The following is a 27,950-nucleotide window of genomic DNA, read 5'->3' as shown; positions in this document are numbered from 1 at the left end:
ATTGTTCAGTGATGAGACCTTGTGCGTTCTTTTCTCGAAAATTTTCGCCCGCCGAGCGAAATTATGACGTCGGTAATCGGGAGCTTTTGGCGATGAAGTGGGCATTCGAGGAGTGGCGTCATTGGCTTGAGGGTGCTAAACATCAGGTGGTGGTCTTGACTGATCACAAAAATTTGATTTATCTTGAGTCGGCCAGACGTCTGAATCCTAGACAGGCGCGCTGGTCGTTGTTTTTCTCCCGGTTTAATTTTGTGGTTTCCTATCTGCCAGGTACTAAGAATGTGAAGGCGGATGCCCTTTCTAGGAGTTTTGAACCTGATTCCCCTGGTGATTCTAAACCTACGGGTATACTTAAGGATGGGGTGATATTGTCTGCTGTCTTCCCAGACCTGCGACGTGCTTTACAAGAGTTTCAGGCGGATCGGCCTGATCGTTGTCCGCCTGGTAGATTGTTTGTGCCGGATGAGTGGACCAATGGAGTCATCTCGGAGGTTCATTCTTCTGCGTTGGCAGGTCATCCGGGAATTTTTGGTACCAGAGATTTGGTGGCTAGGTCCTTCTGGTGGCCTTCCCTGTCTCGGGACGTGCGTACTTTTGTGCAGTCTTGCGATGTTTGTGCTCGGGCCAAGCCTTGTTGTTCTCGGGCTAGTGGGTTGTTGTTGCCCTTGCCTGTTCCTAAGAGGCCTTGGACACACATCTCTATGGATTTTATTTCTGATCTCCCTGTTTCTCAGAAGATGTCCGTCATTTGGGTGGTGTGTGACCGCTTTTCTAAGATGGTTCATTTGGTGCCCTTGCCCAAGCTGCCTTCCTCATCTGAGTTGGTGCCCCTGTTTTTTCAGAATGTGGTTCGGCTGCATGGTATTCCGGAGAATATCGTTTCCGACAGGGGATCCCAGTTTGTGTCCAGATTTTGGCGGGCGTTTTGTGCCAGGATGGGCATTGATTTGTCTTTTTCGTCTGCATTTCATCCCCAAATGGCCAGACGGAACGTACTAATCAGACCTTGGAGACTTATTTGAGGTGTTTCGTGTCTGCTGATCAGGATGACTGGGTCTCCTTTTTGCCGTTGGCTGAGTTTGCCCTTAATAATCGGGCCAGTTCTGCCACTTTGGTCTCCCCTTTCTTTTGCAATTCAGGGTTCCATCCTCGTTTTTCATCTGGTCAGGTGGAGTCTTCGTGTTGGGGACTTGGTGTGGTTGTCCTCCCGTTTTGTCCCTATGAGGGTCTCTTCTCCTAAGTTTAAGCCTCGGTTCATCGGTCCTTATAAGATTTTGGAAATTCTTAACCCTGTGTCTTTTCGTTTGGACCTCCCAGCATCCTTTGCTATCCATAATGTCTTCCATCGGTCATTATTGCGGAGGTATGAGGTACCACTTGTGCCTTCTGTTGAGCCTCCTGCTCCTGTGCTGGTTGAGGGTGAATTGGAGTACGTGGTGGAGAAAATCTTGGACTCCCGTGTTTCCAGACGGAGACTTCAATATCTGGTGAAATGGAAGGGCTACGGTCAAGAGGATAATTCTTGGGTTACAGCTTCTGATGTTCATGCTTCTGATTTGGTCCGTGCCTTTCATAGGGCTCATCCAGGTGCCCCCTCCTTAAGGGGGGGGTACTGTTGTGATTCGGTTCGTGGGCTCCCCCGGTGGTCTCTTGTGGTACTGGTGTCCTGCAAGCTTTGCCTTCTCAGTTCACCTGTTCCTATCAGGATGTGGGAGTATCCTATTTAACCTTGCTCCTCAGTCATTCTAATGCTGGCCATCAATGTATCCAGAGTGATTCTGTTGCATGTTCCTGCTCCCAGTTTTCTGCTCAGCTAAGTTGGACACTTTAGTCCTTAAGTCTATTTTTGTATGTTTTGTCCAGTTTGCACTTATGTGAATCTCTGCAGCTGGAAGCTCTTGTTGGGCTGAAATTACCACTCCGGTGTCATGAGTTGTCACATGAGTTAAGGTAATTTCAGGATGGTGTTTTGAAGGGTTTTGCAGCTGACCGCGAAGTCCTCTGTTGTATCTTTCTGCTATTTAGTTAGCGGGCCTCTCTGTGCTAAATCTGCTTTCATACTACGTGTGTCTTTTCATCTGCTCTCACCGTTATTATATGTGGGGGGCTGCTATCTCCTGTGGGGACATTCTCTGGAGGCAAGCCAGGACTGTGTTTTCTTCTACCAGGGGTAGATAGTTCTCCGGCTGGCGCGCGGCATCTAGAGACAACGCAGGAATGCCCCCTGGCTACTTCTAGTGTGGTGTGTAGGTTTAGCATCGCGGTCAGCTCTAGTTTCCATCACCCGAGAGCTTGTCCGTTTATTCTATGCTTCTGATGTTTCCTTGCCATTGGAAACCATAACACATAAGTCCTCCAGTACCACCAGCAGCCACCAGAGGGAGCCCACAAACAGAATTCACAACAGTACCCCCCCCTTGAGGAGGGGGCACCGAACCCTCATGAGAACCACCAGGGCGATCTGGATGAGCCCTATGAAAGGCGCGGACCAAATCAGAGGCATGAACATCAGAGGCAGTCACCCAAGAATTATCTTCCTGACCGTAACCCTTCCATTTAACTAAATATTGAAGTCTACGTCTGGAAACGCGAGAGTCCAAAATCTTCTCCACAACATACTCCAATTCACCCTCCACCAGCACAGGAGCAGGAGGCTCAACAGAAGGAACAACCGGTACCTCGTACCTCCGCAACAACGACCGATGGAAGACATTCTGAATAGTGAAAGATGCTGGTAGGTCCAAACGAAAAGATACAGGATTAAGAATCTCCAAAATCTTATAAGGACCTATGAACCGAGGTTTAAACTTAGGAGAAGAGACCTTCATATGGACAAAACGAGAAGATAACCACACCAAGTCCCCAACACGAAGACGATGACCCGCACGACGACGACGATTAGCAAACTGCTGAGTCTTCTCCTGAGACAACTTCAAATTGTCCACCACATGACTCCAAATCCGGTGCAGTCTATCCACCACCGTGTCCACTCCAGGGCAATCCGAAGATTCCACCTGGCCAGATGAAAAACGAGAGTGAAACCCCGAATTGCAAAAGAAAGGAGAAACCAGAGTGGCAGAACTAGCCCGATTATTGAGGGCAAACTCTGCCAACGGCAAAAAGGCGACCCAGTCATCCTGATCAGCAGACACAAAACACCTCAAATAAGTCTCCAAGGTCTGATTAGTTCGCTCCGTCTGGCCATTCGTCTGAGGATGGAATGCAGACGAAAAAGACAAATTAATGCCCATCCTGGCACAGAACGCCCGCCAAAATCTAGACACAAATTGAGATCCCCTGTCAGAAACTATGTTTTCCGGGATACCATGTAAACGCACCACATTCTGAAAAAATAGAGGAACCAACTCAGATGAAGAAGGCAATTTGGGCAAGGGTACCAAATGAACCATTTTAGAAAAACGGTCACACACCACCCAGATGACGGACATTTTCTGAGAAACCGGGAGATCCGAAATAAAGTCCATAGAGATGTGCGTCCAAGGCCTCTTCGGAATAGGCAAGGACAACAACAATCCACTAGCCCGAGAACAGCAAGGCTTGGCCCGAGCACAAACATCACAAGACTGCACGAAAGTACGCACATCCCGAGACAGGGAAGGCCACCAGAAGGACCTGGCCACCAAATCTCTGGTACCAAAGATTCCAGGGTGGCCTGCCAACGCAGAAGAATGAACCTCCAAGATGACTCTACTGGTCCACTCATCTGGAACAAAGTCTCCCAGGCGGACAACGATCAGGCCTATCCGCCTGAAACTCCTGCAAAGCACGTCGCAAGTCAGGGGAGACAGCAGACAATATCACCCCATCTTTAAGGATACCCGTAGGCTCAGAATCAACAGGGGAGTCAGGCTCAAAACTCCTAGAAAGGGCATCTGCCTTCACATTTTTTGAACCAGGTAGGTATGAAACCACAAAATTAAACCGGGAGAAAAACAACGACCAGCGTGCCTGTCTAGGATTCAGACGCCTGGCAGACTCAAGGTAAATCAGATTCTTGTGATCAGTCAAGACCACCACCTGATGTCTAGCACCGTCAAGCCAATGATGCCACTCCTCAAATGCCCACTTCATAGCCAAGAGCTCCCGATTACCAACATCATAGTTTCGCTCGGCGGGCGAAAATTTTCGAGAAAAGAACGCACATGGTCTCATCACTGAGCAATCGGAACTTCTCTGCGACAAAACCGCCCCCGCTCCGATCTCGGAAGCATCAACCTCGACCTGAAAAGGGAGTGAAACATCAGGCTGGCGCAACACAGGAGCCGAAGAAAAGCGGCGCTTAAGCTCCCGAAAGGCCTCCACAGCCGCAGAGGACCAATTGGCAACATCAGCACCCTTCCTCGTCAAATCAGTCAGAGGCTTAACAACACTTGAAAAACCAGTTATGAATCGACGATAGAAATTAGCAAAGCCCAAGAATTTCTGAAGACTCTTAAGGGAAGTAGGTTGCGTCCAATTGCAAATAGCCCGAACCTTGACAGGATCCATCTCAATAGAAGAAGGGGAAAAAATGTACCCCAAAAAAGAGATCTTCTGAACCCCAAAAATACACTTTGAACCCTTTACAAACAAAGAATTGGCCCGCAAAACCTGAAAAACCTTCCTGACCTGTTGAACATGCGACTCCCAGTCATCAGAAAAAATCAAAATATCATCCAAATACACAATCATAAATTTATCCAGATATTCACGGAAAATATTGTGCATAAAGGACTGAAAGACTGAAGGGGCATTAGAAAGACCAAAAGGCATTACCAAATACTCAAAATGGCCCTCGGGCGTATTAAATGCAGTTTTCCACTCATCTCCCTGCTTAATCCGCACCAAATTATACGCACCCCGAAGATCAATCTTAGAGAACCACCTTGCCCCCTTAATACGAGCAAATAAATCAGTCAGTAATGGCAAAGGATACTGATATTTGACTGTAATCTTATTCAACAGCCGATAATCAATACAAGGCCTCAGGGAACCATCTTTTTTTACCCACGAAAAAAAAACCTGCTCCTAAAGGGGACGAGGATGGACGGATATGTCCCTTTTCCAAGGACTCCTTAATATATTCTCGCATAGCAGCATGCTCAGGCACTGACAGATTGAACAAACGACCTTTCGGGAATTTGCTGACAGGAATCAAGTCTATAGCACAATCACAATCCCTGTGAGGAGGGAGCGAACTAAGTTTAGGCTCCTCAAAAACATCACAGTAGTCCGACAAAAATGCCGGAACCTCAGAGGGAATAGATGAAGCAATGGAAACCAAAGGTACGTCCCCATGAACCCCCTGACATCCCCAGCTTAACACAGACATCGTTTTCCAGTCAAGGACTGGATTATGAGTTTGCAACCATGGCAATCCAAGCACTAAGACATCATGCAAGTTATACAACACAAGGAAGCGAATCACCTCCTGATGGTCTGGAGTCATACACATAGTCACTTGTGTCCAGTATTGTGGTTTATTCCTAGCCAGTGGTGTGGAGTCAATACCCTTCAAAGGGATAGGGACTTCCAGAGGATCCAGACTAAACCCACAGCGCCTGGCAAAGGACCAATCCATAAGGCTCAGGGCGGCGCCAGAATCCACATAGGCATCCACGGTAATAGATGATAACGAACAAATCAAAGTCACAGACAAAATAAACCTAGACTGTAAAGTGCTAATTGCAAAAGACTTATCAACCTTTTTTGTGCGTTTAGAGCATGCTGATATAACATGAGCAGAATCACCACAATAGAAGCACAACCCATTTTTACGCCTGTAATTCTGCCGTTCACTTCTGGACAGAATTCTATCACACTGCATATTCTCCGGCGCCCGCTCAGAAGACACCGCCAAATGGTGCACAGGTTTGCGCTCCCGTAAACGCCGATCAATGTGAATAGCCATTGTCATGGACTCATTCAGACCTGAGGGCGCAGGAAACCCCACCATGACATCTTTAACGGCATCAGAGAGACCCTCTCTGAAATTCGCCGCCAGGGCGCACTCATTCCACTGAGTAAGCACAGACCATTTTCGAAATTTTTGACAATATATTTCAGCTTCATCATGCCCTTGAGAGAGGGCTATCAAGGCTTTTTCAGCCTGAATCTCCAAATTAGGTTCCTCATAGAGCAACCCCAACGCCAGAAAAAACGCATCCACACTGAGCAGCGCAGGATCCCCTGGCACCAATGCAAATGCCCAATTCTGGGGGTCACCCCGCAGCAAGGAAATAACAATCTTAACCTGCTGAGCGGGGTCTCCAGCGGAGTGAGATCTCAGAGAAAGATACAATTTACAATTGTGCTTAAAATTCAAAAAACGAGATCTATCTCCAGAAAAAAACTCTGGTGTAGGAATTTTAGGTTCAGACATAGGAGCATGTATGACAAAGTCTTGTATATTTTGAACCCTAGAAGCAAGATTATTCAGATTTGAAGCTAAACTCTGGATATCCATTTCTCAACAGCTGAGATCTGAGCCATTCAGGGATTAAGAGGAGAGGAAAGCAGCAGACTGCAATTATGGCTAGACTGAACTTCAGAGTAAAAAAAAAAAAAAGGTTTCAGAAACTTCTTTCCTCTCTTTCTTCAGCCAATACATTTAACACATTGTGGGCCGGCGATACTGTCATGATTCCCAATGGCAGGGACATAAGCAAAAACAGGACTAGCTCTAGGATGATGGAATCTAAGCTGACCGCGATGCTGAACCTAACGCACAACTAGCAATAGCCGGGGGGCGTGCCTGCGTTTTATCCCTAGACATCTCGCACCAGCCGGAGGTCTAGCTACCCCTAGTAGAGGAAACACAGACCTGGCTTGCCTCCAGAGAAACCCCAAAAGATGATAGTGGCCCCCAACATATAATGACGGTTAGTGAAGAGGAAAACACATACGTAGTATGAATACAGGTTCAGCAAAGAGAGGCCCACTAACTAGATAGCAGAAAATACAAAAGAGGACTTCGCGGTCAACTCAAAACCCTACAAAATACCATCCTGAAATAACCTTAAACTCCGATATCAACTCATGACACCGGAGTGGTCATTTCAGTTCACTAGAGCTTCCAGCTGCAAGATTCACATTAATGCACGCTGGACAAAAACATACAAAAATACAAATGATCCAACTTAGCTGAATCAGCAGACTTTGGAGCAGGTAACAAGCAACAGAGGAGCTCTGATAACATTGTTCGCCGGCAACAGAATGACAAAGGAACCAGGTTAAATAAGGAACTCCCACTTCCTGATGGAAACAGATGGACTGGAGACCGCAAATCACATAAGTCCTCCAGTACCACCAGCAGCCACCAGAGGGAGCCCACAAACAGAATTCACAACAGTCATGTCCCTTATATAGTGATTATCACATGACAAGAGGATACCAAATGTCAGAACCAATACACAAATGTGACATAAAGATAATAAATGACACAAGAAACAACAAAGGGAAAGAACAAATGGGTCCCTGAAAAATGCACACAGGAAAATTGCCCACAGGAAAAATGCCCACAGGAAAATTGCCCACACAGAAAATTCCCCACACGGAAAATTCCCCACATGGAAAATTCCCCACACGGAAAATTCCCCACACGGAAAATTTCCAATTACAGCATCACAAAAGTTTCAGATCTATATTTCAGGTGCAAGGTGAGGATGTTCACATAATATGTGATCAACTTGTGATTTACAGTTGACCTAGTGCAAAACTGCAAAAATGATGATCTGTGGTTTGCAGCAGTCTGTCATTATCAGCACTAGATAGATCTAGTCTGCTCTCTTCTCTCACTGATTCTGCCTTACTCCTCCCACCAGCCCAGAGCAGCAGCACAGGCAGAACCAGCAGCAGTGTGATCCAGAGGAGCCATCACTGCTATCAGTGCTCACAAAAGTATCACTGCTGCTGGCAGAGATAGTTGGTCTGTGAGAATCTGTCACTTGCACCACTTTGTGTTCTTGCTGAGAATGAATTATATGCTTTTGCAGTGGAGTCCGATGGGCCCCAGTGCGAAATTAGGCCCTTCCCCCACACACACGGTCAGATGTATGGGCCCCTGTAGTGTTCTAAATTCTATAAAGACGTATGAATTGCCCCCCCCCCCCTTCATTATGTAGTAATGTCCCCCATACTGGTATATATGCCCATCATCCTGGTGAATATGTCTGCATCCTGGTATATATGTCCTAATGCTGGTATATATGTCCCTATCCTGGTTTACATGGTCCCCAATCCTAGACTATGTGCACACGTAGGAAATGTGGTGCAGAATTTTCTGCACTAAATCTTCATCTCCTGGCAGAATCCACAGGTGCGTTTTTTATGCGTTTTTAGTGCATTTTTTGTGCGTTTTTTATGCGTTTTTTGTGCAGATTTTACCACTGCAGATTTCTATTAATGGAGGGGTGCAGAAACGCTGCAGAAACGCACAAAAGAAGTGACATGCACTGCTTTGAAATCTGCAGCGTTTCTGCGCAGATTTTTCTGCACCATGTGCACAGCTTTTTATTTTTCACATTGATTTACATTGCACTGTAAATCACAGTGCAGTTCTGCACCAATTCTGCACTAAATCTGCATCGTGTGCACATACCCTATTTATGTGTCCCCGTTCTGACCCTAATGCATAATTAAACACAATATTGGGGACCATGTAAACCAGGATAGGGACATATATACCAGAAAGGAGGCATAAATACCAGGATGGAGATCATGTGGACCATACATACTAGGATGGGGACCATAGATACCAACATTAGGACATATATACCAGGATGCAGACATATTCACCAGGATGATGGGCATATGTACCAGGATGGGGGACATTACTACATAATGAAGGGGGAGGGGGGCAATTCATACGTCTTTATAGAATTTATAACACTACAGGGGCCCATACATCTGACCAATGTGTGTGTGTGTGTGTGGGGGGGCGAAGGGCCAAATTTCGCACTGGGGCCCATTGGACTCCACTGCAAAGGCACATCATACATTCTCAGCAAGAACACAAAGTGGTACAAGTGACAGAATCTCACCTTCCTGCTGTGCCTTCTGGGCTTCCAGGACCAAATATCTCTGCCAGCAGCAGTGATTCTTTTGTGAGCACTGATAGCAGTGATGGCTCCTCTGGATCACACTGCTGCTGGTTCTGCATGTGCTGCTCTGGGCTGGTGGGAGGAGTAAGGCAGAATCAGTGAGAGAAGAGAGCAGACTAGATCTATCTAGTGCTGAGAATGACAGACTGCTGCAAATCACAGACCATCATTTTTGCAGTTTTGCACTAGGTCAACTGTAAATCACAAGTTGATCACATATTACGTGAACATCCTCACCTTGCACCTGAAATATCATAGATCTGAATCTTTGTGATGCTGCAATTGGCAATTTTCCATGTGGGGAATTTTCCTGTGTGCATTTTTCTGGTAACCGACAACCAGCACAGCAGAGTCCTGCATACACTGAGGCCCCTGATCATGTGACCCCTGACTCCTCCCCTCCTGTGACCTCATCACAGGTCCTGTGCGCACAGAACAGCCGTATATGTGGAGTGCGGCTCTGCGGGTGGAGGTAGGTGCTGGAGGCCCCATTATTCTCTATGTGGAGTGCGGCTCTGCTGGTGGAGGTAGGTGCTGGAGGCCCCATTATTCTCTATGTGGAGTGCGGCTCTGCTGGTGGAGGTCGGTGCCGGAGGCCCCATTATTCTCTATGTGGAGTGCGGCTCTGCGGGTGGAGGTCGGTGCTGGAGGCTCCATTCTCTATGTGGAGTGCGGCTCTGCGGTGGAGGTCGGTGCTGGAGGCTCCATTATTCTCTATGTGGAGTGCGGCTCTGCGGGTGGAGGTCGGTGCTGGAGGCTCCATTATTCTCTATGTGGAGTGCGGCTCTGCGGGTGGAGGTTGGTGCTGGATGCTCCATTATTCTCTATGTGGAGTGCGGCTCTGCGGGTGGAGGTTGGTGCTGGATGCTCCATTATTCTCTATGTGGAGTGTGGCTCTGCGGGTGGAGGTCGGTGCTGGAGGCCCCATTATTCCCTATGTGGAGTGCAGCTCTGCGGGTGGAGGTCAGTGCTGGAGGCTCCATTATTCTCTATGTGGAGGGCGGCTCTGCGGGTGGAGGTCGGTGCTGGAGGCTCCATTATTCTCTATGTGGAGGGCGGCTCTGCGGGTGGAGGTCGGTGCTGGAGGCTCCATTATTCTCTATGTGGAGTGCTGCTCTGCGGGTGGAGGTCGGTGCTGGAGGCCCCATTATTCTCTATGTGGAGTGCGGCTCTGCGGGTGGAGGTCGGTGCTGGAGGCTCCATTATTCTCTATGTGGAGGGCGGCTCTGCGGGTGGAGGTCGGTGCTGGAGGCTCCATTATTCTCTATGTGGAGTGCGGCTCTGCGGGTGGAGGTCGGTGCTGGAGGCCCCATTATTCTCTATGTGGAGTGCGGCTCTGCGGGTGGAGGTCGGTGCTGGAGGCTCCATTATTCTCTATGTGGAGGGCGGCTCTGCGGGTGGAGGTCGGTGCTGGAGGCCCCATTATTCTCTATGTGGAGTGCGGCTCTGCGGGTGGAGGTTGGTGCTGGAGGCTCCATTATTCTCTATGTGGAGTGTGGCTCTGCGGGTGGAGGTCGGTGCTGGAGGCCCCATTATTCTCTATGTGGAGTGTGGCTCTGCGGGTGGAGGTCGGTGCTGGAGGCTCCATTATTCTCTATGTGGAGTGCGGCTCTGCGGGTGGAGGTCGGTGCTGGAGGCCCCATTATTCTCTATGTGGAGTGCGGCTCTGCGGGTGGAGGTCGGTGCTGGAGGCTCCATTATTCTCTATGTGGAGTGTGGCTCTGCGGGTGGAGGTCGGTGCTGGAGGCCCCATTATTCTCTATGTGGAGTGTGGCTCTGCGGGTGGAGGTCGGTGCTGGAGGCCCCATTATTCTCTATGTGGAGTGCAGCTCTGCGGGTGGAGGTCAGTGCTGGAGGCCCCATTATTCTCTATGTGGAGTGCGGCTCTGCGGGTGGAGGTCAGTGCTGGAGGCCCCATTATTCTCTATGTGGAGTGCGGCTCTGCGGGTGGAGGTCGGTGCTGGAGGCTCCATTATTCTCTATGTGGAGTGCGGCTCTGCGGGTGGAGGTCGGTGCTGGAGGCTCCATTATTCTCTATGTGGAGTGCGGCTCTGCGGTGGAGGTCGGTGCTGGAGGCCCCATTATTCTCTATGTGGAGTGTGGCTCTGCGGGTGGAGGTCAGTACTGGAGGCTCCATTATTCCCTATGTGGAGTGCGGCTCTGCGGGTGGAGGTCGGTGCTGGAGGCCCCATTATTCTGTATGTGGAGTGCGGCTCTGCGGGTGGAGGTCGGTGCTGGAGGCCCCATTATTCTCTATGTGGAGTGCGGCTCTGCGGGTGGAGGTCGGTGCTGGAGGCCCCATTATTCTCTATGTGGAGTGCGGCTCTGCGGGTGGAGGTCGGTGCTGGAGGCCCCATTATTCTGTATGTGGAGTGCGGCTCTGCGGGTGGAGGTCGGTGCTGGAGGCCCCATTATTCTCTATGTGGAGTGCGGCTCTGCGGGTGGAGGTCGGTGCTGGAGGCCCCATTATTCTCTATGTGGAGTGCGGCTCTGCGGGTGGAGGTCGGTGCTGGAGGCTCCATTATTCTCTATGTGGAGTGCGGCTCTGCGGGTGGAGGTCGGTGCTGGAGGCCCCATTATTCTCTATGTGGAGTGCGGCTCTGCGGGTGGAGGTCGGTGCTGGAGGCTCCATTATTCTCTATGTGGAGTGCGGCTCTGTGGGTGGAGGTCGGTGCTGGAGGCTCCATTATTCTCTATGTGGAGTGCGGCTCTGCGGGTGGAGGTCGGTGCTGGAGGCTCCATTATTCTCTATGTGGAGTGCGGCTCTGCGGGTGGAGGTTGGTGCTGGAGGCTCCATTATTCTCTATGTGGAGTGCGGCTGCGGGTGGAAGGATGTGGAGATTCCCCATTACTGGCGCATTAATACTAGAAATATATTGCACAGGGGATATCGCAGCCAATTCCCACAAGAAGAATCCTGGAAACACAGAACTAGAAATGATTCTTTCTTCACAGTTTCTATAGGACTTAATACATTCCTGATTCCGGAGAGTAATAGAAATACGGGAGAAAACAGAGGAAGAAAGTTCGGAAGAAGCTTCATAGAAAGACATTGAAGTTACAGACGCCATTTAACCCTTTGGGAGAAAGTGATTCCAGCACTTTACCGAGTGAATCCCACCAGAACTGTAGCAGGTAAAGACCCCAATATCCACAGGTGTCCCTTCTAATTGGGGGGGAAACTATCACCTCTAATAATCCTCAGACAGTTCTGTTCTGACAAACACGGAAAAGTGCCCCTTTATGGAGGTGACAGAAAGTCTGTTTAGTCACTTTAGCTTCATAGTATCAGCTCTAATCCAATGGTGAGAGAGCGATTTACCCTGAAGAGTCACAGATTGTGGGGTTGTTATAAAATGTTATATTTAGGGGGTTTGTGTTGTCTCCTTATAAGAATCATAATGGTTTTGTTCCTTTTCCGCTGATAGATACAAACGACCCAACTATGAAAGACGGGAACCAAGGAAACCGTTATTACTGTCATAGTACGGGGCCTCTTTTTTGGCCCTCCGGACACAATGTTCCCACACTACCACCATCTTCCACACACATTATACTAATACAAGAAGCCCCACTCAATCTGCTTCCACCCAAACCACTAGATAATAATAAATCCTCCCTTATCCCCATTCTTGATGCCTTACAGTGCCACTTTCTTGGTTCCCCCAGTACATCCATCCACTATTTTATTTTTTGGTGTTTTTCATGTAATACCGTATATAATCGTGTATAAGCCAAGGTTTTTAGCACATTTTTTTTGTGCTGAAAGCGCCCCCCTCGGCTTATACACAAGTCACGGTCCCAGAAAGCCGGAGGGGGAGTGGCGGAGCAGCGGGTCACAGAGGCAGGAGCCGGCTTCCAGTCACACATCATACTCGCCTACCGGCGCTTTGTCTGTGCTGGCACTGCATCTCGTATCTGCCGCCAACGCCTGGAGCTCTTCCTGCCGAGTAATCACGTGGCACCGCTCATTAAGGTAATGAATATAGTTACATAGTTATTAAGGTTGAAGGAAGACTGTAAGTCCATCTAGTTTAACCCATAGCCTAACCTAACATGCCCTAACATGTTGATCCAGAGGAAGGCAAAAAATCCCATGTGGCAAAGAGTAAGCTCCACACTGGGGAAAAAAATTCCTTCCCGACTCCACATACGGCAATCAGACTAGTTCCCTGGATCAACGCCTTATCAAGGAATCTAGTGTATATATAACCTGTGATATTATACTTTTCAAGGAAGGTATCCAGTCCCCTTTTAAATTTAAGTAATGAATCACTCAGTACAACATCATACTGCAGAGAGTTCCATGGTCTCACTGCTCTTACAGTAAAGAATCCGCGTCTGTTATTATGCTTAAACCTTCTTTCCTCCAGACGTAGAGGATGCCCCCTTGTCCCTGTCTCAGGTCTATGATTAAAAAGATCATCAGAAAGGTCTTTGTACTGTCCCCTCATATATTTATACATTAAAATAAGATCACCCCTTAGCCTTCGTTTTTCCAAACTAAATAGCCCCAAGTGTAATAACCTATCTTGGTATTGCAGACCCCCCAGTCCTCTAATAACCTTGGTCGCTCTTCTCTGCACCCGCTCTAGTTCAGCTATGTCTTTCTTATACACCGGAGACCAGAACTGTGCACAGTATTCTAAGTGTGGTCGAACTAGTGACTTGTAAAGAGGTAGAATTATGTTCTCCTCAGGAGCATCTATGCCTCTTTTAATACATCCCATTATTTTATTTGCCTTTGTAGCAGCTGCCTGACACTGGCCACTGAATATGAGTTTGTCATCCACCCATACACCCAGGTCTTTTTCATTGACGGTTTTGCCCAGAGATTTAGAATTAAGCACATAGTTATACATCTTATTACTTCTACCCAAGTGCATGACCTTACATATATCCCCATTAAAGCTCATTTGCCATTTATCAGCCCAAGCTTCTAGTTTACATAAATCATCCTGTAATATAAAATTGTCCTCCCCTGTATTGATTACCCTGCAGAGTTTAGTGTCATCTGCAAATATTGAAATTCTACTCTGTATGCCCCCTACAAGGTCATTAATAAATATGTTAAAAAGAAGAGGGCCCAATACTGACCCCTGTGGCACCCCACTGCTAACCGCGACCCAGTCCGAGTGTGCTCCATTAATAACTACCCTTTGTTTCCTATCCCTGAGCCAACTCTCAACCCACTTACACATATTTTCCCCTATCCCCATTATTCTCATTTTATGTATCAACCTATTGTGTGGCACCGTATCAAAAGCTTTTGAATAGTCCATATACACTACGTCCTCTGGGTTCCCTTGGTCCAGTCCAGAACTTACCTCTTCATAGAAGCTGATCAGATTTGTCTGACATGAACAGTCCCTAGTAAACCCGTGCTGATACTGGGTCATAAGGTTATTCCTCTTCAGATACTCCAGTATAGTATCCCTTAGAATGCCCTCCAGGATTTTACCCACAGTAGAGGTTAAACTTACTGGCCTATAATTTCCTAGTTCAGTTTTTGTCCCTTTTTTGAATATTGGCACCACATTTGCTATACGCCAGTCCTGTGGTACAGACCCTGTTATTATGGAGTCTTTAAAGATTAAAAATAATGGTCTATCAATGACTGTACTTAATTCCTGCAGTACTCGGGGGTGTATCCCATCCGGGCCCGGAGATTTGTCAATTTTAGTTATTTTTAGATGCCGCCGTACTTCCTGCACATCTTTTCACTCCCATAGGTGTCCCCCTGAAGAAGGATTGTACCGAAACGCGCGTCGGGTGGGTTGGAGTCAGCGTGGTCTCCTGCGTACACTGGTATGTTTACACTGAGGTTCCGTATGGTATTTTCCCAACTTGGATTAATTGTTATTTCATTGCTGTCAGTATGGATCCTTGTATGCACTTAGCTTGATGCGCTCTACCTGGCATTACGTACTCAGGTCATACACAGAGTTTACCTCCCTGCTCCTTGCTTTCATGCTGTATGCTGCCACGTACCCCCTGTTTTTATGTCCATATTCTTTGTTGTTTTTTGTATTTATAGTAAACTTTCTATGACTTGCATATATCTTGGACTATGGCACTAATTTTATTTAGTCTTTTCGCTTGTAGTAAGTAATAGTGTGTCCTACACATCTCCATTTACAGGCCCGATACATGGGATGTTTTCCTATAGTAGCATGACTTTCTATTTGTATTATTGCCTGTTTTGTTTGCTTTATTTTCCATAGGTGTGGGCGCATATTCATTACCTTAATGAGCAGGGCCACGTGATCGTTCAGTACAGGAAGAGTCATTCACACTAGGACAGGGACTGGGGAGCCACGCATACCCAGCTTCTACTCAAGTCAATAAGCTTACCCAGTTTTTCGTGTCAAAAGTAGGTGCCTCTGCTTATACTTGAGTATATACGTTATATGGAATCCAAAGCAAAAGTGCTAAAAAATCAAAACACTGTACATGGAGACAACTGTCTTGTTGTTCTTACAAACAATCTTTTATAAAAGCCTCAAACTTCTGTGTGTGAATCAGAGCTGAGATCTAACGTGATAGAAGATTCCAGTGCGGGGAAGACGGGAAACCTCCATATAGAGGCCGGTGGGGATGGAGTCAGTGACCGACTCTGGACACATCTGTTCCTAGAGCCGCAGTAGGAGATGGAGATGTCGTCCTCATCATGAAGTCGTTATTTCTCCTGTCACGTGTAATGAATATCTCCTGCAGTATTACTAATGCCGATTCCAGGGTCGGGAAATGAGACGAGAATTAGTGTTATGGAAGATGAGTCTATGAGGAACGTATTCAGCTGCCGACTCCGAGGAAGAAACTGCTTGTTGTCTGTGGCCGAAATATATAGGTTTTATTAGTAGATGGAAAGAAGGAAACTAAATACTGTAAAATAATAAATCTCCTCATATGTTTCCCTTATTATCTCCAGTAATTGTATTATTACACCGGATTCTTATGATGTTACATCGGCTCATCTTCTTCTCATTCAGGTCTCTACAATATCGGATCCTCTCAGTGAAGATCTTCTACATAAGAGAATTTCCTGATTTACCCATCAAGGATGGATATGGACAGAGACAAGATGGCGGAGAGGATATTACACCTCACCCTAGAGATCCTCTTCCGGCTTACTGGAGAGGTTAGAGATTCTGAGGACGTCACATTACATCATTCTTATCTGTGGGAATAAGAGATGGACAGAACTGGAGAGGTGAGGACTCTGGAAATGTCTGTAGTGAGATTTATTAATGTGTCTCTCCATAACCAGGATTACACAGTAGTGAAGAAGACCTCTAGTGAGCGCTGTCAGGACCCTGTGTCTGAGGGATGGGGAAGACCCCTGAGCCCAATCACGGGGCCTCCACCTCACCCCCTGATACATGAGGACATCAATGACCAGAAGATCCTAGAACTCACCTACAAGATGATTGAGCTGCTGACAGGAGAGGTGACACTGCTGGGAATGCTGGGACATTATACAGTAACGCTATGAAGGGATCGGGGTGATGACGGTATCATTGTATGTGTCAGGTTCCTATAAGGTGTCAGGATGTCGCCGTCTATTTCTCCATGGAGGAGTGGGAGTATTTAGCAGGACACAAAGATCTGTACAAGGACGTCATGATGATGGAGGTTCCCCAGCCCCTCACATCACCAGGTAATAGACAGGACTAAATACACACGGCCTATAATTATCTGTATGTAAAGAATGAATTCAGTCCCTGTATGTGTTTCCTCCAGATCTATCCAGTAAGAAGACAACACCAGAGAGATGTCCCCGTCCTCTTCTTCCACAGGACTGTAAACAAGAAGATCCCAATGTTCCTCAGGATCATCAGGTAGATGGAGAGAAGATGTCATGAGATCTCCCCTATGATGTGTAGACGGCTGTGAAGGTCTTGTGTTCAGTCTTGATTTATCCCCAAGTATTATATATTTTATACTTGTGTAATGAGAACGGTGGAGACTGCAGGATTAGAGCTGATCATAGATGTGACTTCTCCATCTGTCTGTGACTTTTACAATATTTATTTCAGGGTGAAGATCTGACCCATATTAATACTACAGAGACATATGTGAGGGGTGATGAGCGGTGTAAGGAGGAGATTCCTACATATGACTACCCAGGTGAGTAGTGACCACTAAATGCAGAGAAGTCACAGATTCTTTTCAGTCACCGGCTGTGGCTGCTTTATCGGTGGTGTAGTCCAGCTGTATTACCATGATCACCATTTTGCCTCTACACCGTAACATTCTCCTCCACCCAAAACTGTTAAAATCACTTTGGGCATTAAAAGCCCTTTTCTATAGAACGTATAGCCTGGAGGATCCACCTACCCCCTTGGTTTAGGAGACGCTGACTTATCTGCCCAGATCTGTAAACTATAAAGCCAAACTGCGTACGTAGAAAGTTTTGACAAGTTAAGGTACCTTCACATTAAGCGACGCTGCAGCGATACAGACAACGATGCCGATCGCTGCAGCGTCTCTGTTTGGTCGCTGGAGAGCTGTCACACAGACCGCTCTCCAGCGACCAACGATGCCGAGGTCCCCGGGTAACCAGGGTAAACATCTGGTTGCTAAGCGCAGGGCCGCGCTTAGTAACCCGATGTTTACCCTGGTTACCAGTGTAAAATGTAAAAAAACCAAACACTACATACTCACCTTCGCGTCCCCCGGCGTCCGCTTCCCTGCTCTGACTGAGCGCCGGCCCTAACAGCAGAGCAGTGACGTCACCGCTGTGCTGTACTTTCACTTTACGGCCGGCGCTCAGTCAGTGCAGGAAGCGGACGGCGGGGGACGCGAAGGTGAGTATGTAGTGTTTGTTTTTTTTACATTTTACACTGGTAACCAGGGTAAACATCGGGTTACTAAGTGCGGCCCTGCGCTTAGTAACCCGATGTTTACCCTGGTTACCAGTATAAAACATCGCTGGCATCGTTGCTTTTGGTGTCAAACACGACGATAAACGCCGGTCTGACGACCAAATAAAGTTCTGAACTTTCTTCAACGACCAGCGATATCAAAGCAGGATCCTGATCGCTGCTGCCTGTCACACACAACGATATCGCTATCCAGGACGCTGCAACGTCACGCTAGCGATATCGTTTAGTGTGACGGTACCATTAGAAAATCACTTGAGGAAAATTATTATAATAGGCCTGTAAGATAAAGCGGAGGGTAATGATGCTTTTGGCTTCCTAGATCTCTGATATCTTAGATTCATCCAATAACTTCTCTCCCTCCTGTGCTGCTGAATGTGCTCATATGGTCCCTACAAGACCAGGTCCAGTGTTTCTGGACAAACTTCGCTTTTATGATCAACAGCATTAAATGTGCAGTGAGGCCAAGTGTGAATTCCTGTACAACAGAGTTTCCCTTTCTCCTGACTTTTTAATTTCTTTTAAAACCATTACACCTGTGCCATGATGTATCTCTAAGCTGTGCGTGGCTGATGGCTGTAATATACATTCATTCACCCCTGCAGGAGATGTGTTGGCTCGAGCCCTGGTTTCATGGATTCACTCCACATCATAAATGACATTATGTTTTCGATCCTGTGGAATTCAGATTACTGCACAATCTCTCCTAAAATGGGAGCACTAATAATTTCTCTACTCTTCTGTTAAGGACTCATAGTGGCTCCAATGGTCCACCATAAATGAGTGCAACTCTGGTTTACTGTTGGAGTTCTCCCCTCATACATACATTATTGTTGGGGATGTATTAGAATACAAAAATATGTATTTTCTTTAAATGTTCATCTGTATGATATTTTGATTGTGGTCGGATCACCCTGCCTCAGTTATGAGTCTTTTACTCCGTGGTAGTCCTTAACCCCTTTGTGACATTAGACGTACTATCCCCTCGAGGTGACCTGGGCCCGTATGACCATCGATGGGATAGTACGTCATATGCGATCAGCCGAGCTCACGGGGGATCGCGGCCAGGTCTCACCTGATTATCACAGCTGACATCCGGCACTATGTGCCAGTAGCGGTCACGGACCGCTCCTGGCACATTAACCCCTGGAACACTGCAATCAAACAAACACCGCTGAAAGCATCATCTTGTCCTGCAAAAAAAACGAGCCGCCATCAGCTAAAAAATAAGCTATAGCTCTCAGAATATAGCGACGCAAAAACAATTACTTAATAAAATAGTTTTTATTGTATAAAAGCGCCAAAACACAAAAAAATGACATAAATGGAGGTGTCGCTGTAATCGTACTGACCCGAAGAATAAAACTGCTTTATCAATTTTACCAAAGGTGGAATGGTATAAATGCCCCCCACAAAAGAAAAAAAATCGGAATAAAAAGCGATCATGTGCCCGAAAATGGTAGCGATAAAAACGTCAACTCGTTCCACAAAAAACAAGACCTCACATGACGCTGTGGACCGAAATATGGAAAAATTATAGCTCTCAAAATGTGGTGACGCAAAAACTATTTTTTGCAATAAAAAGCGTTTTTTAGAGTGTGACAGCAGCCAAACATAAAAACCTGCTATAAATAGTAAATCCAACCACTCTTTATAACCCCCTTAGTTAGGGAAAAATAATAAAATTAAAAAAAGTATTTATATCCATTTTCCCGTTAGGGTTGGGGCTAAAGTTAGGGTTGGGGTTAAGGATTGGATTACGTTTACGGTTGGGTTAGGGTTGGTATTAGGGTTAGGGGTGTGTTGGGGTTGGGATTAGGGTTAGGGATGTGGTTAAGGTTATCGTTAGGGTTGGGATTAGGGTTAGGTTAGGGGTGTGTTGGGTTAGGGCTGGAGTTAGAATTGGGGTGTCCACTGTTTAGGCATATCAGGTGCTCTCCAAACTCGACATGGCGTCTGATCTCAATTCCAGCCAATTATGCATTGAAATAGTAAAATGGCGCTCTTTCCCTTCCGAGCTGTGCCATGCACCCAAACAGTGGTGTACCCCCACATATGGGGTATCGGCGTAGTCAGGACAAATTGGACAACAACTTTTGCTGTCAATTTCTCCTGTTACCCTTACCCTTAATAAAACAAATTGGATCTCAATTACCGTATATATATACTCCAGTATAAGCCGAGAATTTCAGCCTATTTTTTTTTTTTATATATATATTTTTAGGCTGAAATTGCCCCTCTCGGCTTATACTCGAGTCATACCCAGGGGTTGGCAGGGGAGGGGGTGCGGCAGCTGTGTTATAACACTCACCTGCTCCTGGCACGGTCCCTGCACGTCCCTGGTTCCCTGGCGCCACAGCTTATTCCTATAGTGAGCGGTCACATGGTACCGCTCATTACAGTAATGAATATGGACCCGACTCCACTCCCATAGGGTTGGAGCCGCATATAGATTACTGTAGTGAGTGGTACCATGTTGCTCACTACAGGAAGAAGCTGCCGGCGTCGTGGAACAGGGGTGCAGGGACCGCGCCAGGAGCAGGTGAGCATAACGCAGTGCGCGATATTCACTTGCTCCCCGTTCCACCGTCGGCACCGCTTCGCCTTCCCCGTCCTCTGCAGTGACGCTCAGGTCAGAGGGTGCGATGACGCGATTAGTGTGAGCGCCGCCCTCTGCCTGAACAGTCATTGTGGAGGACGGGGAAGACACAGCGGCGCTCAGCAGTGGAACAGGGAGCAGGTGAATAGAGCAAGTGCCGGGGGCCTGAGAGGTGAGTATGTAATTTTTTATTTTTTTAATCGCAGCAACAGCATATGGGGCAAATATCTGTATGGAACATCTTATGGGGCGATGCTGCGCATTATATGGGGCAATTATCTGTATGGAGCATCTTATAGGGCCATGTGCAGCATTATATGGGGCAAATATCTGTATGGAGCATCTTATAGGGCCATGTGCAGCATTATATGGGGCAAATATCTGTATGGAGCATCTTATAGGGCCATGTGCAGCATTATATGGGGCAAATATCTGTATGGAGCATCTTATAGGGCCATAATCAGCATTATATGGGGCAAATATCTATATGGAGCATCTTATGGGGCCATAATCAGCATTATATGGGGCAAAAGTGTCTATGGAGCCATAATCCGCATTTGTGCAGCATTGTATGGGGCATATTTTAATATGGAGCATCTTATGGAGCCCATCATAAACAGTATGGAGATTAAATGGGGTGTATTTTGTATGGAGCATCTTATGGGGCCCATCATGAACTGTATTGAGCATTATATGGGGCTCCTGATTCAATATGGATATTCAAAAACACTTAACCTACTGATGTCTCAATTAATTTTACTTTTATTGGTATCTATTTTTATTTTTTAAATTTACCAGTAGCTGCTGCATTTTCCACCCTAGGCTTATACCCGAGTTATTAAGTTTTCCCAGTTTTTGTGGCAAAATTAGGGGGGTCGGCTTATACTCGAGTATATACGGTAATTTTTTTATATTTATTTATTTATTTTTTTTTAATGTCCGTTGTTGGTTGTTTTTTTTTAAACATTCCAAAAATTTCTGTGCAGCACCTGAAGGGTTAATAAACTTCTTAAATGTGATTTTGAGCACCTTGAGGGGTGCAGTTTTTAGAATGGCGTCACTTTTTGATATTTCTATCATATAGACCCCTCAAAGTGACTTCAAATGTGATGTGGTCCCTAAAAAAAAAATGTGTAGTAAAAATGAGAAATCGCTGGTCAAATTTTAACCCTTAACTCCCTAACAGAAAAAAAAATTTGATTCTAAATTGGTATCAATCAATTTGGTATCACACAATCAACAGAGCTAGAGTATAGTAAACCATTCCAAGACCCTTATTTAGGCAAAAATAAGAAAGGTCCATATATAATCCACCACACAAAGGATAAAATAGTCCAGAATTCGAATGCAGTTCAGTAAGAAGACAAAAGCCCTGGGAGATGAGAGTCCAACAATCCAGCAGAGGATAACAGTCCATATATGCTTCTTTCTCTCTCAGGTGCTGTCTTCACATCATGGTTACACACAGGACTGACTGTGTGTCACCTACGTGATATTTACAAGTCCCCCTCCTCATTCACAAGTTACAGGGGTGGGTCGCAAGGGCTCAGTGTTTCAACAAGCTAGTTCAATATGTCATTAGCATATTAGCAAACATTATTCACTGACCCTGGTGAAAGATAACAGTACAGGACTGTGGGGGGAATATCAGATGGCAAATAACAGCAATTCATCAATAGGCAAATAACTCCTCCTACAAGAGAACACCATGATAATCAATAAAATGTAAATATACACAAAATGATACCCACATAACACATCCTACCTTCACAGTTAGTTTTTAAGTATTTTGTTACAGGAAAGGAATATATCTGGGTACCGTGTTAGCCAGTAGATTGAAAAATATTTAGAATTGAGTCCTCAGTGGTTGATACCTTTTAATGGCTAACTGAAAAGATGGTAACCAATTGCAAGCTTTCGAGACTACACAGGTCTCTTCATCAAAAATTGGAGTTGGATCCTACACAGGATTATTACAAGGAACTAAACAAGTTGGTATCTTGTCTGCCCGACGTATCCATAAGAGCCAATGACCTGATACCAGAAAGTCCAAGAACAGGGACATTCTACATGCTTCCCAAAATCCACAAATCTGGAAACCCAGGAAGACCAATTATTTCATGTGTGGGCACCCTTACTGAGCAGGTATCTGGATGGGTAGAGGGTATTCTTAAACCCCTGGTAAAGGATACACCCAGCTTCATTCAGGACACAACTGACCTATTGAATAAACTATCAGCAATAGATCCTCTACCAGAAGGAACCATCCTGGCCACCATGGATGTGGAATCTTTGTACTCCAATATCCCACACCAGGATGGATTAAATGCCTGCAAATTCTTCCTGGAAAACACAGGGACTGATGCAAATTCTGTGGTGAAACTTATAAAATTCATCCTCACCCACAATTACTTTGAATTTGACAAGAAGATCTATCTACAGGAGACTGGCAGAGCAATGGGAAGTAAAATGGCCCCACAGTATGCAAATCTTTTCATGGCCAAGCTTGAAAGCGACTTTTTGTCCTCATGTCCCACCAGGCCTCTGGCGTACTACCGCTACATTGATGACATTGTAATCATCTGGACGGAGTCTGAGCCACAGCTAAAGACGTTCCATGAACAGTTTAATCAATTTCATCCTACCATCAACTTGACACTCAACTACTCCTGCACTGAAATTAACTTTTTGGACACCATCATTAAGCTGCAGAACAATAAAATAGAGACATCCCTGTATCAGAAGCCAATCGACCGTCCAACATACCTTAAATGGGACAGTTTCCATCCAAAACACATAAACTCTATTGTCTACAGCCAAGCCATCAGATACAATCGTATATGTTCCAACCCAATGGATAGGGATGAACACCTTGGTCGCCTCAGAAAGACCTTTTTGAATCAGGGCTACCATCCAAGAACAATTGAAAACCAGATTACAAGAGCCACCAGAATATCAAGGAATCACCTGCTACATTACAAAGCTAAAGAAGAAAATAACCGGGTACCTCTAGTAGTCACCTACAATCCAAATCTGGAGGTGCTAAGGGGAGCTGCACGGAAATTACAACCTTTACTGCAAAAAGATGCCCGCTTACAATCCATTTTTCCAGACCCCCCACTACTGTGTTTTAGGCAGCCCCCAAATCTAAGAAGCATCATTGTCAAGAGCTCCATGTCCTCTCCAACAGCTGCAGGAACCTTTCCTTGCAACCAGAAAAAATGTAAAACCTGTCCATTTATAATGACCACGGACAAGATAAAGATCCCCAACTCACATCAGGACTACAAGATACCAGGTACTTTCAGCTGCGTCACTTCTAATGTGGTGTACCTAATTATTTGTACTAAATGTCCAACTGGGGGTCTGTATGTGGGGGAGACAGGGCAAAAGCTTAGAACAAGAATGAATTCTCACCGCCACACAATAAGAGAAAAAAGAATGGATCTACCTGTGGCAATACATTTTTGTCTCCCAAATCATAACACTATGGACATGAAATTACTTGTGTTAAAAGGTAGCTTCAAATCCCAGAGAGACAGAAGAGTCTGGGAATATAAACTGATGACGACCTTTGACACTCTAAATGCAGGAATGAATGTGTCGCATGGATTTATGTCTTTTTACATCAACTAACTACAACTAAGGAACTTGCCCCTCAGACCATGTGGGGTCATCACAGCAGAACGAGACCCCAATAAAACAATCCTTATCTAAGAACTGCTAAGAACTGGCCCAATATTTATGGACGTAACTGTTTATCACCCATGGTAATTCTGCTTCATGTCACCTGTCTTATCCATGGTTTTTCCCTTTTTTTTCTATGCTGTTGTGCATAAATATGGGATTCTTCAGAATTTGTTTTAGTCTTTGCCTGATGAAGAGACCTGTGTAGTCTCGAAAGCTTGCAATTTGTTACCATCTTTTCAGTTAGCCATTAAAAGGTATCAACCACTGAGGACTCTCAATTCTAAATATTTTTTTAAGTATTTTGTGTAACATATCTCTGTGATTTAAGGGCATGAAAAGTCAAAGTTATAAAAATGCGAAATTTTCGCCGAATTTCCATTTTTTTCACAAATAAACGTAAGTAATATCAAAGACATTTTACCACTGTCATGAAGTACAATCTGTCACGAGAACACGTTGTCAGAATCACTGGGATCCATGCAAGCGTTCCAGAGTTATAACCTCATAAATGGACAGTGGTCAGAATTGTAAAAATTTGCCCCGTCATTAACGTGCAAACCACTCTTGGGGGTAAAGGGGTTAAAAAAAAAAATCTCCATTGCCTCTTCCAAATGCTTAAAATCTAAATTTATCACACGTCAGCTCTGCACTATTATAAATAGTTCTATTTAAAAGTATATTTCTTGTTGAAACTCTGATAGAAAATATTGGCCTTTACGACAGCTTATACACTCACTGGCCACTTTATTAGGTACACCTGTCCAACTTCTTGTTAACACTTAATTTCTAATCAGCCAATCACATGGCGGCAACTCAGTGCATTTAGGCATGTAGACATGGTCAAGACAATCTCCTGCAGTTCAAACCGAGCATCAGTATGGGGAAGAAAGGTGATTTGAGTGTCTTTGAATGTGGCATGGTTGTTGGTGCCAGAAGGGCTGGTCTGAGTATTTCAGAAACTGCTGATCTACTGGGATTTTCACGCACAACCATCTCTAGGGTTTACAGAGAATGGTCCGAAAAAGAAAAAAAATCCAGTGAGCGGCAGTTCTGTGGGCGGAAATGCCTTGTTGATGCCAGAGGTCAGAGGAGAATGGGCAGACTGGTTCGAGCTGATAGAAAGGCAACAGTGACTCAAATCGCCACCCGTTACAACCAAGGTAGGCCTAAGAGCATCTCTGAACGCACAGTGCGTCGAACTTTGAGGCAGATGGGCTACAGCAGCAGAAGACCACACCGGGTACCACTCCTTTCAGCTAAGAACAGGAAACTGAGGCTACAATTTGCACAAGCTCATCGAAATTGGACAGTAGAAGATTGGAAAAACGTTGCTTGGTCTGATGAGTCTCGATTTCTGCTGCGACATTCGGATGGTAGGGTCAGAATTTGGCGTAAACAACATGAAATCTTTGGGATGTGGTGGAACGGGAGATTCGCATCAGGGATGTGCAGCCGACAAATCTGCGGCAACTGTGTGATGCCATCATGTCAATATGGACCAAAATCTCTGAGGAATGCTTCCAGCACCTTGTTGAATCTATGCCACGAAGAATTGAGGCAGTTCTGAAGGCAAAAGGGGGTCCAACCCGTTACTAGCATGGTGTACCTAATAAAGTGGCCAGTGAGTGTACACTGTGTTCAGAATTATTAGGCAAGGATTATTTTTATTGTAGATCAACAACTATGTTCTCAATCAACTCAAAAGACTCATAAATATCAAAGCTTAATATTTTTGGAAGTTGGAGTGTTTTTTTTTTTAGATTTAGCTATCTTAGGAGGATATCTGTTTGTGCAGGTAACTATTACTGTGGAGAATTATTAGACAACTTAGTAAAAACCAAATATATTCCCATCTCACTTGTTTTTTTCACCAGGTAAACCAATATAACTGCACAAAATTTAGAAATAAACATTTCTGACATGCAAAAACAAAACCCCAAAAAACTAGTGACCAATATAGCCACCTTTCTTTATGATGACACTCAACAGCCTTCCATCCATAGATTCTGTCAGATGCTTGATCTGTTTACGATCAGCATTGCGTGCAGCAGCCACCATAGCCTCCCAGACACTGTTCTGAGAGGTGTACTGTTTTCCCTCCCTGTAGATCTCACATTTTATGAGGTACCACAGGTTCTCTATGGGGTTCAGATCAGGTGAAGAAGGGGCCATGTCACTATTTTTTCTTCTTTGAGACCTTTATTGGCCAGCCACAATGTGGAGTAGTTGGGAGCATGTGATGGAGCATTGTCCTGCATGAAAATCCATGTTTTTCTTGAACGATATCGATTTCTTCCTGTACCACTGCTTGAAGAAGTTGTCTTCCAGAAACTGGCAGTAGGTCTGGGAGTTGAGCTTCACTCCATCCTCAATCCAAAAAGGTCCAACAAGTTCATCTTTGATGATACCAGCCCTTACGAGTCCCCCACCTCCACCTTGCTGGCGTCTGAGTAGAAGTGGAGCTCTCTGCCCTTTACTGATCCAGCCTCTGACCCATTCATCGGGCCATCAAGAGTCACTCTCATTTTATCAGTCCATAAAACATTTGAAAAGTCAGTCTTAAGATAATACGTCAAGACTGGGCCAAGTAATATCTTATGTTTCTTGTTCAAAGGTGGTCGTTTTTCAGCCTTCCTTACCTTGGCCATGTCCCTGAGTATCACACACCTTGTGCTTTTTGTTACTCCAGCTCTGAAATATGGCAAAACTGGTGGCAAATGGCATCTTGGCAGCTTCATGCTTGATTTTCCTCAATTTTGCGCCTTTTTCGCCCAGCACGCTTCTTGCGACCCTGTTTTACACCTGATTTACTTAATTGGTAGTTGGCTCTCAAGCCTGAACAGATTTGAGTAGGACAACATGTATAAAAAGTATCATGTGATCAAAATACAACTTGCCTAATAATTCTGCACACAGTGTATTGCCCAGAGCCACTGATACCCACACTCTAATAACCCCTAAGAGGTTTTACCATTAGTTAAACTTTTTTAATATACTTTAAAAAGACTGTTCAGCTTGATTATTTCAGTAGATGTGTTATTGTCTATAGTCACAGTTTTGCCTATCATCCTTTAACTTCTTTAACCCCTCTACATCTGGACTTACACACAGATCCCTAGGCTTGGGCCACATTGAAACTTGCTTTTCTGTAGTATGAGATGGCAAGAAGAATAGTCAGGTAGTCTGGCCGCATCTGGGAGGGCAGAGAAAATATACAAAATCAGAAGACTCAAGAGTAGTCAGTAAACGGGCCAGGGTCACAACAGGAAACAAATGCACAAGCTGGGAGCTAAGTACAGAGGACAGAACCAGAGGAGAACAAGCCTTTATCTCACAGCTTCCGGCAAAATGTTTCAAGCTTTAGTAGGGTGCGGTGATTTCCAATTGGCTGAAGTAGGGAGCAGATTATTTTAACTGGACAGCGTACACACCCAAACTGCCAGAATGGATGGTACCACAGGTCGCAGGCACCTTAATCTTAGTGGCTGCACAGAGTCTGCACCCCCAGAGCTTCTGGTTGTGATGTCTCCTCCATTACCAGCACCCCCTGCAGAATAAATATGCAGACGTCCTATCCCAGAGGAGATGGGACACAGCATTTGTAAAAGCCCTAATATGACAAAATGTCAGAAAATCAGAGCAATAGAAATCCCTATAAAGTGACTCCATTTTGGA

General features: G+C 45.6%; 1 protein-coding gene across 3 annotated transcripts in view; it reads left to right on the top strand.

Annotated features, from left to right (window-relative positions):
- Window positions 1-27,950, top strand: part of LOC143766660 (uncharacterized) — a 67,038-nt gene that overhangs the window by 21,577 nt on the left and 17,511 nt on the right. Inside the window, exons 2-9 of one of the 3 annotated variants that reach the window (XM_077254493.1) lie at window positions 12,057-12,236; window positions 14,834-14,909; window positions 15,326-15,474; window positions 16,094-16,242; window positions 16,372-16,551; window positions 16,635-16,761; window positions 16,845-16,942; window positions 17,141-17,231. In XM_077254493.1, coding sequence (XP_077110608.1) covers window positions 16,165-16,242; window positions 16,372-16,551; window positions 16,635-16,761; window positions 16,845-16,942; window positions 17,141-17,231 — 574 coding nt within the window. In that variant the 5' untranslated portion in view covers window positions 12,057-12,236; window positions 14,834-14,909; window positions 15,326-15,474; window positions 16,094-16,164. Of the gene's footprint in view, window positions 1-11,829; window positions 12,237-14,833; window positions 14,910-15,325; window positions 15,475-16,093; window positions 16,243-16,371; window positions 16,552-16,634; window positions 16,762-16,844; window positions 16,943-17,140; window positions 17,232-27,950 lie in introns of those variants that run through there. The other 2 variants (XM_077254492.1, XM_077254494.1) reach the window with 2 other exon arrangements.

Source organism: Ranitomeya variabilis, chromosome 4, assembly GCF_051348905.1.
Source record: "Ranitomeya variabilis isolate aRanVar5 chromosome 4, aRanVar5.hap1, whole genome shotgun sequence".
NCBI lineage: Eukaryota > Metazoa > Chordata > Amphibia > Anura > Dendrobatidae > Ranitomeya > Ranitomeya variabilis.
Note: the sequence above shows the minus strand (reverse complement) of the source record. Positions and strands in the feature narration are given on the sequence as shown.